This window comes from Hevea brasiliensis, chromosome 15 (assembly GCF_030052815.1).
Source record: "Hevea brasiliensis isolate MT/VB/25A 57/8 chromosome 15, ASM3005281v1, whole genome shotgun sequence".
NCBI lineage: Eukaryota > Viridiplantae > Streptophyta > Magnoliopsida > Malpighiales > Euphorbiaceae > Hevea > Hevea brasiliensis.
The window spans coordinates 58,502,545-58,519,402 of record NC_079507.1 but is presented as its reverse complement, the minus strand read 5'-3'; the positions used below and the strand labels follow the sequence as shown (position 1 = coordinate 58,519,402).

The following is a 16,858-nucleotide window of genomic DNA, read 5'->3' as shown; positions in this document are numbered from 1 at the left end:
CATCTCATTCCATCCACAGCACCGATGCAACCTTGGGGATGTGATTTGTTATCCACACAACAGGGACCACATAGCCTAACTCCTGCACTTCACTTATCTAATATATGTATCTCCCTTCCCAGTTCCTTCTTTTCTGGGCTTGTTTCCATCAATATAATCGCTCGAATCCCTCGTTTTCATTCATATATGATGACCCCTTTTAATATTATATGAAGAGTCTTGAGTTTAAATTTAGTTAAAATTAATAAAAAAAAAATAAGCATAAATAATTTAATGATATTTAACATTCAAAAAATTGTCAAGTAAAATGCTTTTTAAGTCTAAATATCACAAATATCTAAGTGTTGAGTATCTCTCTAGCATTTATTTGGAATGATCATTCTCTGATATTAAAATCAGGATTTGATTCCTCTGTAAAACAATCTATTATTTTAAAATAATATATATAAATTGCATGCCTTTTGCGAGCTTAGGTGCGTAACAGCATATATATAATACTTAAATTTTAATTTGATGAATATAAAAACTCTTATAACCTATAATTATTTTGCTTGGCATCATTTTTTCTAAAAAAAATTAAAATTACTTTTTTATTCTCTAATAAAAATATGCTATGTGCCTACCTATCTTCTCTTTCAGTAGCAGCAGAGCTGCATCTTTATGAATCGAGTCAATTGATTCTATTAAGTTTAATCAAAAAAATAAATATTTTGATAGTAATAATAATAAAAATAAATGCATGTGAGTGGGTAAATTTGACCCACTCAATTTTTTAAAGAAGAAAAAGTTTTAATAAAGAAAAATTTAATATAACTGTTAGTTTACTTGTTTGTAAAATTTGTATTGATATTATTTATTGTAACTGCAAGCGTTAAAAAAATATTTTTTATAATGAAAACTATGAAGATGGATTGTAAAATAGAATAAAAATTAATTATTAATTTTTTTTTAATTACATGTATTGACAAAAATATCTTTAATAGCATTTATAATAAGTGATCATGCAACATTTCAAAAAAATAAAATTCATCTAAGACAATTTGTAAATTTAAAATTATAAAAAAAATTTATAATTTATGAAATTATTTTATTTCTCAAACTCAATTATTGTTATAGATTGAAAATTTATGCGTATTATTATATTTTTTTTAATAAATAATTTATTATTGTACACAATATTTTTTCCTCTAAAATGAGAAAAATGAAAATTTGTTTGATCCCTCCTCCGACTTCAAATCTTGGCTCCACTCCCGCCTTCTCTCCTCTTTCTTTTTATCTCCGCTTCTCATAACCCACCCGATTCCCTTTCACCCTTTCTTCCACTCCTCTTCTGCACACTCCCATTTCTCTTTATTCTTTAACTATAATCGACCTTAGCTATGACATTCGAATTCATGATCGAAACCTACCGCAATGACTTCAAAGAATTTGAATCCGACATCAAAAAGGAGATATCATTCATTTTGGAATTTGCCTTGTGTTTATCTCGGCTTCACTCAACGTTCCTCTAGTGGGGTTTGGGATGTTGGATTTTTTTTTTTTTTTCAAGAGAAATAGAGGGATGATGGTAGTGAGCATGGCGTTCAATACAATAAATTTCACTCATAAAGACTTATACTTACATGGATGCCCTTCTTTTTAGGGCTCGTTTCCATCAATACTTGCATGGATACCCTTTCTTCCCTTCTCATCTTATCTCAATTTTAATGAAAGCATAAGTCCTAAGGGTTTTAATGTTTATCAAACTAAAATTAAGAGAATTTTTCTATTAGAAATTAAAACTTAATAAAATATTTTGGTCGTGAAAGTATGCCAATATACAAGGAGATTATACATGACATTAGTTGATTTGCAAGGCAATGGACGTGGGTGCCATAGGACCACAAAATCTAAGTGCACCTCCTACTTGCCTCACATCACTGATTAATTCTTCTTCTTCCTCCGTAAAAGAAATTTCATCTCAATTCTGTAATAAATTTCCACCTACCCAAACAGAAACTCACATGTTGCATAGTTCCAAGTCCCAACACCTCCAAAACAGTCAACTTATCCGACGCTTTAGAATCGTTGCCTCGCCATCGCCCCCATATCCCATCCGTCAACCTATGTATGTTCTGCTATTTACCTTCTCATTTGTGGCTTCTGGGACCCGCCTTCCCATCTTCCACGTGTCAACCATTAAGAGATCGGTGGACCATCCATTTCTCTCGTTGTTCCATATCCATGTGACCGCATTACTGTATCCCAACGGCATTCTTCATATTTACCCATGGGTTTTTCTATACGGATTATCCTAATTCCTGCCCAGCAAAACCGGTCAATGCCGAATGGACCCGGTCAAGCATGTTTTGCATCGGTATATGGGTTTTATCCAGTAATGTTCTTCCACGTGGTTGAGTTTAACTGGTCCATTCTCTGGAATCCAATGACGCTTTTTCTAGTTATAAAATCCACGACAGAGTTCCTTCCTACTTTGCTCCACCCACAACAGGAATAAAAAATGGCGCCAAAATCCCACTCATTGTTGGGAAGTTTTCCGGCGATTGGCGTCGCCGTTTCTCTTCTGTTACTCCTCTTTGTCAATCCAATTTCATGCGGTGGCCATGATTATCAAGATGCTCTTCGAAAGAGCATTCTTTTCTTCGAAGGCCAGCGCTCCGGCAGGCTCCCTCCAGATCAACGCGTCAAATGGCGCCGCGATTCTGCCTTGCACGATGGCTTCTCCGTCGGGGTAATCTTCACTCATTTCTCATCAGCATCGTTGCACTGTTTTTGCACCGGTTGCACTATAATTTTAGCCTGGGACAACTACTAGCATTCTCTCATTCTCAAAAGAAGCTTTGAAAATGTAAACAGGGAACTGTTTTTAGAAAAATCTTTCTTGTTTCAGCAGTACTTAGTTTCTTTATCTATTGGCATTTTCATTTATCATATTTTTTTTTGTTGTTGCAGAAAGATTTAACGGGAGGATATTACGACGCAGGAGACAACATAAAGTTTGGGTTCCCAATGGCATTTACGACGACGCTACTGTCGTGGGGCATAATCGACTTCGGAAGGAACATGGGACCTGAGCTGAAGAACGCCGTTAAGGCCGTAAAATGGGCTACTGATTATCTGTTAAAGGCAACGACAGTGCCCGGCGTCGTTTTTGTTCAGGTGGGCGACGCCTATTCTGATCATAACTGCTGGGAGAGGCCAGAGGACATGGATACGATTCGAACGGTATATAAAATCGACGGTTCCCACCCTGGTTCCGACGTGGCTGGTGAAACTGCAGCTGCACTGGCCGCTGCTTCCATTGTGTTTAGATCACGTGAACCTGCATACTCAAGATTGCTTCTCGATCGAGCCGTTAGGGTACGTCGCTGTCACACTGAATCGTTTCTCTTTTTAGTTTTCAGCAGACAGTCTCGTATGTCCTATAGAAAATAGAAGGACAAATCACTTCGCACTAATAAATTTACGGTGCTAGATGTCCTTACTTAAAAAATTGCAGCTGCAAACGTAATTTTGGGATATATATATATATATATATATATATATATATATATATATATATATATATATATATATATATACACACATACATGTGTATTAAATTTGGGACCCATGTTCGATTTTCCATAATTCTAAAAAAAAAAATCTTTAATTTTAGTTTATTTTAAAATATTTATAAAATATTCTTCTCAAAATATTTATATAAAAAATACCATTAAATTAAATAATACCATTACAAAAAGCAATGTAAAAAGCGCTTTACCATTGTCATTCTTTTTCTTTTACCTTTTCTAGGAATGGAATTATTTCTTTGAAACTGAAAATAGCAATTATTTGCACATTCAAGTGAGGTAAGTTGGACGACGAGGAATTTAAGAAAATTTATGTGAACAAGAATTTGTCTTAAATTGAGGTGTGGGGTGGGCATATACTGAATTACTATGTTTCTGTCAGCATTGAAGTTATTTGCTCAATGATTAGTTAGTGGCATGAAGCTAGCTATAAACCGTTAGATCATGCATAAATTATTAATTTCTTACATTTAGAGAATCAAATGGCAAGTTTTCCATTCCCCATTAAATCGTCCCTAGGCCTTGTTATAGCGAGCTAATAATAAGGATGATTATCATAGATATCTTTTCCTACATATAATTTGAAAATATCGCGATAAATTGACCGTTGGTGTGTGAAATGGTCACTTTTGTAGGTGTTCGAGTTTGCTGATACACACCGGGGTGCGTACAGCAGCAGCCTGCATTCTGCGGTGTGCCCCTTTTACTGCGACGTCAACGGCTACCAGGTAAAAACGCCGCTGCCGTTAGATGAGCATAAAAATGGAGCATTTCAGTATTTCACTGATTGTGGAATATATATATATATTTTTTTTGGAATATGATATTTTTGTAGGACGAGTTGCTTTGGGGAGCAGCATGGTTGCACAAGGCTTCACGCAGGCGCCAATACAGAGAGTATATAGTGAAAAACGAGGTGGTACTGCATGCTGGAGATACCATCAATGAGTTTGGCTGGGATAACAAGCATGCTGGAATTAACGTCCTCATTTCCAAGGTAAAAAAAAAAAAAAACCTTAATTAACATCTTAATTACTTGATTTGCATTTCATAAAATGCTGGTTATATAATTAAGATCTTATATATGAGTAATTTATGTTGTTCCTTTGTATGTGTCGTTGCTTACCAGAACCTTTTGTCTTGTCTTAGCACTATTGTTCCTCCCGTCCCGTGGTATTTGTTTGCTATGTAGGACTGATTGGTTTTTTTTATCCTCAAGTAGAAAATTTATGGGTATCACGTGGTGAGGAATAAGTAGAGCACATGATTGAAGGTGGGGCATTGTGGCAGTGGGGTCCTATATAGACAATGCTGGACCCATCTGTTTAGATCAAATGCAATAGTTTAAAGGTCTAGATAAAGCCTTCATCAAGGGGAAAAGGGCTTATGAAAAAATTGAATCCTGGTTATGCGTGTAGACGTGATGCTTATGACCCTACTATTTAGATCAAATGGAAAATTAAAATAGTCCAGATGATAATGACAAAAAAGAAAAAGAATTTTGATGATTGCACCTGATTAGCATAAATTCGGTTTTTATGATATCATGTGAGGGCAAAATTTTCTTTGGATACAATCTGGACATTGCCCTAAAGTTAAAGGTGGATTACACAAAGTCAAAAAAGCCGGGAATTTTAGAAGGGCAAGGATGAGATTTGAGAGTTGTCCCGTCCCTTCATTTCAGAACCAATTATCTAAAAAGGTGACAACGTGGGAGTGCCCTTAAAGTCTATTCATCCTTCATTTTAGATCTGACGACATTGCGTGGGGTCCCTATATCACTGAGCTGCATGTGCCCAAAGGCTGGGGCTTGCGTTCCCGTTCTTCCCATTCCCATGCCCTGACCGGTGTCCTTTCTATGTTTTATTTACTTTTCTTGAAAGTGATCCTGACTTCCCCATTACCAGCTTTTTAGTTTAATTCATTTCCCTTCTGAATTTGTTGTTCCCGCAAAATATTGGTCACCTTGAACAAATTTATAATATAACTCTGGAGTGCATGAATGAATTCTTCTGCAAGCAAAGGAGATGGAAGTATATGTCCATTGAAACCAACCATATAAGACAAAGTGGTGAATACTTGCATTAATTGTTTATGGTATTTTTCCACTTAATTTACAGGAAGTGTTGATGGGAAAAGCAGACTATTTCGAATCTTTCAAGCGAAATGCAGATGACTTCATTTGTTCTTTATTGCCTGGAATTTCTCATCCTCAAGTTCAATATTCTCCAGGTATTTGCCCTTTCCCTATTTTATATGTGCACACATTATAATTTAAATTCCTAATCATTTTGACAGCTAAATCTCAACACATATATGCAAATGAGCCGTTTGCTTTCCAGAGAAAAAGCATTTCATTATTGTAAGAAGCACGTGACTACCAAAGTTTGTCAACTATGGAACAGTCGGGGAATTATTGTGCTTTTTTTAAAAAAAAATAAAATAAAATAAAGAGAGAGAGAGAGAGAGAGGGGGATTTTTGGGCTATTTATATTTGGATTAGTTTTAACTGGGTTTTAGAATATTCTTAAAATGCAATTATGCGGCTAAAACAACCAGGTTTGCGATTTTTTTTTTTTTTCAATTAATTAACGTCGATTAGAATGATAAGCTTGTTTTTTATTGGTTGGAAAAGGTGGGCTGATCTTCAAGGCTGGAGGGAGTAACATGCAGCATGTAACGTCACTGTCTTTCTTGCTGCTAGCTTATTCCAATTATCTAAGCCACGCCAATAAGGTCGTGCCATGTGGTGAGACCACAGCCTCCCCTGCACTTCTCAAGCAATTGGCTCAACGTCAGGTAACAATAATTATTCATTATAAATAATATGAAAAGGAAAGACTGCTAATCACGTGAGCAGAGGACAGGGGGGTATTTTGGAAATAACATTGATTTATGGGTCCTACCAGGTGGACTACATTCTTGGAGATAATCCAATGAGGATGTCGTACATGGTTGGATATGGGGAACGCTACCCACAGAGGATACACCACAGGGGCAGCTCCTTACCATCAGTGCAGGCCCACCCGGCCCATATAGGGTGTAAAGCAGGGTCTCGCTATTTCTTAAGTCCAAATCCAAATCCTAATGTGCACGTAGGAGCGGTAGTAGGTGGGCCAAATGTCTCAGATGCTTTTCCAGATTCCAGGCCCTTTTTTCAAGAATCAGAACCCACAACTTACATCAATGCACCATTGGTGGGCCTTCTCGCTTACTTTTCAGCCCACTCTTGATTTTCATCATATTGTAAGTGGTGCGCGAATTGGTCACCCTACTTAGCCCTATTATTGTCAAAAGAAATGAAAGTTGCCTTGCTCAACCAAATTCCTCTCTTTTATCCTTTTTTTTTTTTTTCTTTTTAATTTTGAGCTTCTGTGAATGGCAATAATTGAACTGAATAATGGGGGATTTTGGTATACCATGCGCATGTGTGATATGGCATCACTCACATATACGATTGAATTGGTGGGTTCGCCATGAGCTCTGCCATTTACTTAGTCTTGGCGCGCACACACACATCCAGAATATTTAACAAGCTTCAAGGTTTGCGGGAATTTAATTTTTATAATATTATTTAATATATTAATTAAGTTTTACTAAATAATTGTTGTTATTTTTAAAATATAATTTTAATATTATATAAATATATTTACGAAAATTTTATTAAATTTTTTATTAATTAAAGTAATAAATTATTATTTAATTAATTTGAAATTAATTAAATTAAAATCATCAAAAGTAAAAATTTGTAACATTACCTAGCTTCAAGATTATAATATATATATACATATAGGGATAATGGGTGAACTTGATAAAATTTGTCTTTCGGCCACTCTATATATAATATAATGGTACAAAATTGCTTGACCAAAACGTTGGAAATTTATCAAAGTGAAATGCGGGAAAATTGTTGTATGTTTGTATTTTATATTTATAATAAATTAAATTTAAATAATTTTTTATCAAATATATTTTCTTTTTAAAATATATTTTAAGAAAAAAAAATTATTTAAATTAAATTCATAATAAATTCAAGACAAAAACATATTAGTCTCACTTGTTTTGCATATAATCTCATATGTTATACTTTGAACTCACGATTAATTGAGTCGGGAAAAGAATTTTTTTCATATTTTAATATAAAATGTATCGTTGAATGTTGAGGCTTGCTACCAAGAAGATAAAAAATTGGCTAAAATTTATAATAATATTAATATATTAAGTTAAAAATGATAAAATAAAAAATGTATAATATTGAAAACAAATTGCAAAATTCAATATTATTTTAGTCACTGAGGTGTAAGTTTGTCATAATTATCACAATGTGAAACTTCTTTTGTCTAATAAAGGATCTGTATTTTATATATTGATGCATGGCCAACTGATTCTTTCTTACCGTGTGATCTTGTGGTCAACGTGTCTTAAACTCTCTCCTAATTCGGAAAGTCTTTGACATTTCCACTATTTCATTCCGCGTCCTATGAATTAAATTAATGCATTTACGTTTAGACTAGGTCATGGTGGCTTTTATTCTCAAAAAACAATAAGTTATGGCGGCTTTATTATCAAGAATTTTCTATTTCTTCTTGTATATATACATTCATAAACCACAAAATCCTATTTAATTTATCCCTTAATCTCATCAATTTCTTGGTATCTATTGCTTTCATCTGTCTTTTATCATACACTTCACAATGTACCCACAAAACCAAGACCCTTACGCCAAGAACTCAAACTCATCATCTACACCCGTATTTCAGCCTGCTCCCGCAACTGGTATTCCTGTGAGCCCTTCTCCCCAGTACTACAATGAGAATCCTCAGTTTCCGCTCCATGATCATCACCTCCATGGACATCATGATGAAGCTTGGTCCTCAGGCCTCTTTGATTGCTGCTCCGATTGCAAAATTTGTAAGTTTATTCATAACTTTCAGAATTTAATAAACATCTTCTCTATTATATATAATATGATAATGCATCTTATAAAACCTAAATATATTGCAGGCTGCTTAACATTTTGGTGCCCCTGCATCACCTTTGGACGGATTGCTGAAATCGTAGACAAAGGAACCACGGGTGAGTAATTAATTAGCAAGATTAATTGATCTTGATCTTAATTTGTTGTAATTAATCAGTAATTTGATTTATTTGTTTCAGCTTGTGCAACGAGTGGGGCAATTTTTGGGCTGCTTGCATCGTTGACTGGGTGTGGTTGCATTTATTCCTATCTCTACCGCTCTAAAATAAGGCAGCAATACATGCTTCCGGAGAGCCCTTGTAACGATTGCTTGGTGCATTGCTGCTGCGAGGCTTGCGCCCTCTGTCAAGAATACAAGGAACTTGAAAGTCGTGGATTTGATATGTCCATCGGTGACTTCTTCAATCTTTCTTCCCTTTTTATCATTCATACATCAAAATTAAACGACCCTTTCGAAAAATATGCCTTTTTTTTTTTAATTTTTGATGAATATAAGTTATTGTTGATGGACTTTTATATGGTGGGTGTTTGATAGGTTGGCAGGGAAATGTAGAGAGACAAAATCGCGGAGTAGCAATGGCAACTTCGACGGCACCAGTGTTTGAAGGAGCAATGAGCCGATAGAATGGATTATTTACTAAATTATTTCTTTTATTAAGCGTCGTGGGTTGTGACGATCTTGTTACGATTATGATCATATTCAAAAGTCTTTATTTATTTATTAATGTTTTTAATATCATCAAATTATCAATAGTCAATTTGGTAGTTTACTTAATATTAGCAGGTTTGATTTGACCAGTTTTATATATCAATGGCTCATGGCATATTTCAATAATAAAGCCAAGAAAGATCAATGTTTACTTCCTGTTCTTTTTTTATAATGGGACATGGTCATCTTTGTATTTTATCGTTTATTTGATTGCGTGTCTTAATTTTTCATGCTCTCGCTTTCTTGAACTGTACAGAAAGTAATTTATTTATTATAATCCAATTAAGAAAGTTATTTTAAAACAAACAAGGCCTTAAAGCTATGAGATGGCGGGTATGCCCAATGGCACCCTTCAGCCAACTCGTATATGGTTGTAGGTGCTTCCAAGATTAGTTTTGGGCTTTTGGCCCCCATTGCACAAAGCTGAATGTCCAAGACAAAATGCCACATGCCCTGCCTTCGAGGGGAGAGCATGTTAGATCTAAAGATAATTTCATCAATAACTTACCAAATCATCCGAAAGGAATAAAACAAAATGTATTTCCATCAATGAATATTAAAATGAAGAAGAAAATTTTAGGAAAATGTTGTGAAGGCTTTTTTTTTTTTTTTTTTTTTAGTTTTGGAAGAATTTGTGTGGCAAAATTAATAGGAAATATATTTAAAAAAAAAATAAATATATCTGAATAATATGAAATAAATTTAATTTTATATTTTTTGAAAATAATACAATTAAGATTGTATTTGCATAACTTAACTTAATTCAGTGACTACAGGCATATGATGCTAATAAACTCAAATTTGAAATTTTTTTTTTAAAAAAAAAATCAAGATTGTATCTAATTCTACCATTAGTTTATGTTTTCAACGGTTTTTGTTTCAATTTAAAGTTTAAGTAAATTTCTATTCAGTTTCAAACTGATAAAAATAAATATTTTAAATAAATTTTAGATTAAGAAAAATTAAATTGTATTGTTTTAAATAAAATTTAAATTATATTATATTATTTTAAATCAAATTTATTGAATTAAAGAACACATATTATTAATTATTGATATTCTTATATATGTATATTTTAATTACAATGATAGAAAAAAAAAATTACACACTAATTTTTACGTGTAGAAACTTCAAATGACAATGTTAAATGATTTGTTTTTTATTAATTTTTATTTTTTAAAAACATTATAAACAGAAGAATTCAATTTTGTAAATTAAAAAATTATTTAAAAAAATAAAAATTAGAAGGAAAAAGTAATCTGATGATGTAAAAACTTAATTCAATTTGTATGTAATTTATTCAAAAAAAGTTATAAAGAAATTAACTGTGGAAAATTAAAATTTAAAGAAAATATTAGTTAAAAATATAAATAAGTTAATTTTTTTTTAAAGTTAATTATTGTATGCATCAAAATTATTAAAAGATAATACTCCCTTATATATAAAAAATTAATTTTTACTTATTTTTAAGGAGTTAAAATTTATAAAATTAGAGAATATATACTAAATATATATTAAATAATTCCCCTTAAATAGGTTAGTTATTTACAGGGAATAAAAATAATGAAATCATGTTAACCAGTGATCAAATCCTCGTCCATACTTGTGAATTTCAGTGGCAGAAGTGAAGGGGCAATGTTATTCCGACAAAAAAAAAAAAATTACGTTTTGAAAAAAAAAAAAAAAAAAGGTTTTTGACGGATAATATTATAAGTGGTTAAGTGCAAGATAAGTTCAAGGTTGTTTCTTTGGCAATTTCCATAGGCTGGTCGTGTTGACCGGTGAATTTAAGTGTCTTGACCTCTTCCTGTATCGTCAAGCTCCAATTATTCAGAGTTTCAGAGACCACAAGGACTAAGCAAATGCGTCTCTCTCTTCTGATTTCGATCACAAATCCTCCTCCATCTCTCTTTTTGCTTTAACAATCCCCTTTGGTTTCGATCCATACCAATCATGTACTCAACAAACCCAAATTCCTATGACAAATTCTCCGGCCCCCCACCGCCGATGTTCAGTCAGGATTCAACAACAACTGGGATTCCGGTGAGCTCAACAAACCAGTACTACACCAGTGACAATTCTCTATCAGATACCCATCTTCAATCCAAGAATAAGGACCCATGGTCCTCTGGCCTTTGCGACTGCTTTTCCGACTGGCGAAACTGTAAGTTCCAACTAATTCAGCCTCTGCTTCATCGATGGCGCTTTTAATCCCACGCGCTGCTTCTTAGAGTACCAATAGCATTACCATAGTATTTGATATTTAGTGTTCTTTTCCTGTGGGTTTCATAGGCTGCTTAACATGTTGGTGCCCCTGTGTCACCTTCGGACGAATTGCTGAGATTGTAGACAAGGGATCATCAGGTAATTAAGAAGCAAATACTATTAATTTGTCAATCATTAATTAACTACATTCAATTGCTTATCTACTAGCTAGGATGATTAATTACTATAGATCTATTGAAAGATCCACTTTTAATTTCAAATTGGGTTGAGTCATGTTTACTGATAGAAATTAAGATGGGTTGACGTTGGTGGGTGCAGCTTGTGGAGTGAATGGAGCTCTATACACACTAATTGCTTGTGTGACTGGTTTTGCTTGCTGCTACTCATGCTTCTATAGAGCAAAAATGAGGCAGCAACACTCCTTGAAGCAGAGCCCTTGTGGGGATTGTTTGGTTCATTTCTGTTGCGAGTATTGCGCCTTGTGCCAAGAATATCGAGAGCTGAAAAGCCGTGGATATGACTTGTCTATAGGTAAAAAGATTGGAACTTGTTGATTTAATGAATCATCATCTCAACTTTTCTGGGTCTTATTAGTTTCATTTTTATTTATCTCAGGATGGCATGGTAACGTGGAGAAAAAGAACCATAGCCTGGAGATGGCTTCGGTGCCACCAGCGGTGGAAGGAGGCATGAGCAGATAGATTGGGAGATTTGAGCCTTGTTCATGAACTAGTAAACATTTGTGTGGTGAAGATCATTGTCAAATGTTCTCCATTAATATCTAATCTCAATTGTAGCTGATTAGAAAAGGGATGTACTATCCCTTAATTAATCTTTATTATGTATTAAAACCATTATACTTTTTAATAGACAAAAAATATATAATATCTGTGTAAAATAAGCTGCAATAGTAGCTGTTTGTTAAACGAATTAATTAATTATCTCTCTCAAAAGTCCAAACACATTTGACTAAATACATTATTTAATTAAATATATTATATGTGTAAGTATTAGTAATATGGAAATAATCATGTTCAATACAGATTAATTAAGAAGAGAAATATAAATTAGGCTTAGGTCAGATTTTTGATACGTGTAAATAAATGATCTATATCAATTTTTAATTTTTTTTTTTAATTTTTTGGAAACAGTTTTAAATTTTCAATTTTTTACGATAATAATTGATTATTTATAATAAATTTGGTATCATTGGAGGTTTTATTTAATAAATATTTTATTTTAAAATATAATAGACTTTTTATATTATTATAATAATTATTGTTTATTTCTAAATTTTTTTTTCTAAATATATTTATTAATTATTTAAAAAAAAAATGGATATCACCATCCAAGGCTGCAAGCAAAGACCATAAAGCCTTGAAGATGTGAAATCCAAAATCTCTCCCTCAATCTTCAATAATTGAAATAACTTATTTTCTTATAAAACATTATTTTTAAATATTTTCTGCAATACACACAAACTTTAAAAAATTGATGCAGGATGTCCTTATTTATTAGGAGCTCTAAATTGTTCTGATATGTCACAACTAAAATCTAATGTACCCATAGCCAAGACCTGAACCTCCAGGTTCAAGGCAACAGGACAATCCTTAATTTTGGTGTATCCAAGAGACCATAGAAAATCAAGTATCCTATAGGATTCGCTGTTTGGAAGGGCAGAGTGCCAACACTGCTACGCCCTGTCTTTATTTTTTCTCTCCGCATCGTTTGTCTACAAATGGTAGGCCCTTCTAAGGAAGGGCACTGATTAGGCCTTTCGCTTCGGGGTTTCCCATATCTACCTTTCCCGTTTGAGAGACCGTGGAAGAAGACGGCAATGGCAATGGCAATGGCGATGGCATTGGGCTTTGGGCTTTAAAAGAGAAGAATCTTCAAATGGACCCACCAAATCCATAAGTAAATTATGACGTGTATTGGCCCAGTTAGTTCAAGTCAACTTGTTCCTATCCCAAATTAAAAAATATACTAAAGAAGAAAATAACAGTCTCTCATTAAATGAGGCAGATAAACTTAATTATATTATATATGTAAAATATATTTTCGTATAAATATAACCAACCATTAATTGTATATATTTTCTATATTTGAAAACTATAGATGACTTTATTTTATTGGTTTTTTAAAAAATAGTATGCATATCATTAATGGGCTAATAAGAGCATTACAAAGCAGGGCTTAAGGCCTAATTACGGGAAAGCCCAATCAATAAAACCCAAGAGTAAGGTGGCTTCAATCAGCACACGCTAACTTGATGGTAAAGGAGGAACTTTCGTAGAACTACAAAGAGCATCGAGCCAAAACGGCTGCCAGCGATGACGCCAATGCCAATGAACCACACCCTTGGGAAGCATTCTATCGGGAACAAGAAGAGCAAATGACACCCAATCCAGACGGTTAGCCTCTGTAACCAGTCATCATATCTACATTGCCGGAGACAAGACTGAAGCACAGAGAATTGATGATCGGCGAGGAAGAGCTTTTTGGCACTTTCAATCTCTTTTAGCCATTTAACTCTCTGTTTGAATTGATTAAGCGTGATTTATTAATATATAATATTGTATCATATGATATAATTTTTATTATTAATATATTTAAAAAAATAATAAAGTATAAGATGATTTAATAATTTTTTTTATTTAGTTATATAATATGATATGGTAAAATAAGTATAAAAATTATTAAAAATATCTTTTATTATTATTTTAAATATATAAATGATTTTAAAATATTTATTTAAATAAAATATTAATTTATAAATAATATTATAAGAACAATAATTAAAGACATATTTTATTTTTTAATTAATCATTAAATATGCCTTATAAATATATAACATTTAAATTTTATAATTAAAATGTTATATATTGTGTAAGGATAAAATGAGAAAATAAAAATTTTAAATTGTTTGAAAAGCTATAGTTTAATCCTAATGAAGATCAAGCCTACAGTAAAAAACAGAGAGTCAAAATTGTAAACACAAACCCACACTTCCGGTGAAGGGAACGCCATCCCCTACTCCAAATGGGGGAAAAAACGGCAACAAAATGGTAGAACAGATAGGTGAGACCTCTAGAAACAAACTGAGAAATGAGAGAAAACTTGTCTCGCTAAAATCTAAAGAGAGAAGAAATGTCACGACCCGAATTCATGGACCGGACTGACATTAGGACTTGGGCCGGCATAAAGCCACCGGGACTCGTAGTAAGCCTTACTAATCCCACATCCATAATCAGGGGTCAAAATTGAGGCCCATCATACAAATAAAATAAGATAAAATATTATATTATATTATATTTTTATTATGATCAACCCAATCCGATAACTATTAAAATCTAAAGCCAGGGAAGTCTATTTCAATCCTGAATCAATCAATTATAAACTATATAAATATCATAAAAATTTCATTTATTGATATCAAAAATTTAAATTAATATAGTTTCCAACAAGGCTCATGCTACTGCTAACACATGCGGAGTTCTAGATTTCAAATTTAGAAAATAATAAAACAAATAAATAATTGATGTTAAACTTGCAAGGAAAAAAACAAATTACTCTGAAAAAGAACTCCTGTAGCCTGGAAAAATAGTAAACAGGAGTGAGCATTTGACTCAGAGAGTAAATATTTATTTTACATACAATTTCTATAACTATCTAATTCTAATGCATCCTTATAAATGAAATGCATCATCTTTATACAAGTCATAAAAATCACATTAGGTCACATCAAAGATAATCTGGAGGACTCACGCACCTGTGTCAAATCTATACTCACACATGCATATATGGAGAGCTGATTCTCCTACCCAGTTCTCTTAATCCAAGGCCTGCCAGTGAGATCAATTCAAGCCGGACTTTCGCTTAATAATCCATATGCAGGGGTCAGCGAGATCAACTCAAAGCCGTATTCACCCCGACTTCTTCAAAAATGACCAGGCCCTAAGCAAGACTAGCTCAAGCGGATTTGCCCATCCTTCTCGTATCCATATACACCACATACACACCCACTCACACACACAGCTCCAGATTATCAAACACAACAACCAAGTAAATATCATCAAGTATAAATACAAAATAGGGCATGCCTAATATTTAACTATAAAAATCTAAGTGATGCATAAGCATGTCAAAAATATAATAATATTAAAATTATAAATAAAATAAATATCTACTCACAATACTTTAAAGGTTATTGCGGTGGCTGGGAGGAGGAAGAAGGCTATTCCGACTCACCTAAACAATATATCAAAATTTATTAATAAACAACTTGAAACAAAGCTGTAGATGATCAAAAGACACTAATCCAGCAGAATTACCCCTATACCTAGAACCTACTAATCCTGCAAAAAGGTTCAAATAACACTTCTAATTTCTAAATTTCCGGCAATCACAACTCATCAATAACATATGGCCCCTTCTGGGTCCTCCAAATCTGTCAAAACTCACAATTTGAAAAAATTATATTTTAGTCCTTGGAGCTAACTTTTTAGCAAAAACTTTTTAAAAATTCCAAAATTTTGCCTCGTGGGTCCTTAGCAATATTACTAAGCTAATACAAAAGAAATTATAATTTTTTAATCTGCCACAAATAATTTATAGATTTTTAATCTTATTCAGGCACTCAATGATTAAGAAAACTTGGGTTTCATGTTTACCTAAGCCAATTCTGATGCATGGGACGCGTCTGACAATAGTAAGGTAGCCTATAACCTTGACTCGGTTCTAAAATTTTTCTGGCAGTCTGGCAGTCTGTCTGTCTGGCTCAAAATTTACAAACCCGAACAACTATCGAATTTCGGTGAAACGAGGGTACCTACGAGAAGCCCACAATACTAGAGGTTAGAATAAAATTGTTACAAAATTAAATAAGCTCATTTGAAGCTCGGAAAAATACTACGAAGTCTATAGGACCTATCAAAATTTTAGTGTCGGAAAAATTTCAAATTGGCGTCGTTGCGAAGCCCTTAACGAGTGGGGCATGCTGGTAGTCTTAGATTTTTTGTAGGATTTACAGGTTGGAAGAGATCTAGCCCAGAAGTTAAAATAGGCTAAAACTTCTGAAGTTTGATTCGCGCAAACTAGTAAATGATACTGCTCAAACTTGATATCTACACGATACTCATGAAGAGAGGAATATTTTGATACCAAGAATGCTAAAAATGGTGATCAAAGGAGAAAGTTATGGCTAGAAAAGGAAAAAGAAAAAAAAAATCAAAAGAGAGAGAAAGAGGAGCAGAAAAAATGTGTGTTGAGAGGGGGGGCGGGGGCTGCAGACAGCTTTTTAAGGCTGTCTTTTTTTTCATTTTACTATTATTATTATTATTATTTTAATTAAATTAAACTTTTAAAATATTT

General features: G+C 33.1%; 3 protein-coding genes across 4 annotated transcripts; all 3 read left to right on the top strand.

Annotated features, from left to right (window-relative positions):
• The first annotated feature begins 2,462 nt into the window (after nt 1–2,462).
• On the top strand, nt 2,463–6,896 carry LOC110669753 (endoglucanase 8). Its single transcript, XM_021831522.2, has 7 exons — nt 2,463–2,731; nt 2,953–3,360; nt 4,208–4,300; nt 4,408–4,569; nt 5,693–5,804; nt 6,208–6,371; nt 6,482–6,896. Exons 1-7 carry the CDS (start codon nt 2,501–2,503, stop codon nt 6,803–6,805), a joined length of 1,494 nt encoding a protein of 497 aa, XP_021687214.2. The 5' UTR covers nt 2,463–2,500; the 3' UTR covers nt 6,806–6,896.
• Nucleotides 6,897–8,196: 1,300 nt separating this feature from the next.
• Nucleotides 8,197–9,409, top strand: LOC110669721 (protein PLANT CADMIUM RESISTANCE 2). 2 transcript variants are annotated; one of them, XM_021831484.2, is made up of 4 exons: nt 8,197–8,483; nt 8,577–8,648; nt 8,730–8,942; nt 9,086–9,409. In XM_021831484.2, the coding sequence occupies exons 1-4, from the start codon at nt 8,267–8,269 to the stop codon at nt 9,172–9,174; spliced, it is 591 nt and encodes a 196-aa protein (XP_021687176.2). In that variant the 5' UTR covers nt 8,197–8,266; the 3' UTR covers nt 9,175–9,409. The 2 variants fall into 2 exon arrangements, with proteins under 2 accessions (XP_021687176.2, XP_057992262.1); XM_058136279.1 differs by having other exon boundaries at nt 8,730–9,409.
• A 1,589-nt stretch (nt 9,410–10,998) lies between these two features.
• On the top strand, nt 10,999–12,419 carry LOC110669709 (protein PLANT CADMIUM RESISTANCE 2). Its single transcript, XM_021831473.2, has 4 exons — nt 10,999–11,423; nt 11,552–11,623; nt 11,804–12,016; nt 12,101–12,419. The coding sequence occupies exons 1-4, from the start codon at nt 11,213–11,215 to the stop codon at nt 12,184–12,186; spliced, it is 582 nt and encodes a 193-aa protein (XP_021687165.1). The 5' UTR covers nt 10,999–11,212; the 3' UTR covers nt 12,187–12,419.
• The last annotated feature ends 4,439 nt before the right edge of the window (nt 12,420–16,858 follow it).

Excerpts from the sequence above, each read along its gene's own strand:
- LOC110669721 (XM_058136279.1), top strand. The coding sequence starts at position 8,267 with ATGTACCCACAAAACCAAGACCCTTACGCCAAGAACTCAAACTCATCA. Across the intron at positions 8,484-8,576 it reads CTGCTCCGATTGCAAAATTT|GCTGCTTAACATTTTGGTGC; the intron begins GTAAGTTTATTC and ends AATATATTGCAG. Across the intron at positions 8,649-8,729 it reads CGTAGACAAAGGAACCACGG|CTTGTGCAACGAGTGGGGCA; the intron begins GTGAGTAATTAA and ends TATTTGTTTCAG.
- LOC110669709 (XM_021831473.2), top strand. The coding sequence starts at position 11,213 with ATGTACTCAACAAACCCAAATTCCTATGACAAATTCTCCGGCCCCCCA. Across the intron at positions 11,624-11,803 it reads TGTAGACAAGGGATCATCAG|CTTGTGGAGTGAATGGAGCT; the intron begins GTAATTAAGAAG and ends TGGTGGGTGCAG. Across the intron at positions 12,017-12,100 it reads TGGATATGACTTGTCTATAG|GATGGCATGGTAACGTGGAG; the intron begins GTAAAAAGATTG and ends TATTTATCTCAG.
- LOC110669753 (XM_021831522.2), top strand. The coding sequence starts at position 2,501 with ATGGCGCCAAAATCCCACTCATTGTTGGGAAGTTTTCCGGCGATTGGC. Across the intron at positions 3,361-4,207 it reads TTCTCGATCGAGCCGTTAGG|GTGTTCGAGTTTGCTGATAC; the intron begins GTACGTCGCTGT and ends TCACTTTTGTAG. Across the intron at positions 6,372-6,481 it reads AGCAATTGGCTCAACGTCAG|GTGGACTACATTCTTGGAGA; the intron begins GTAACAATAATT and ends GGGTCCTACCAG.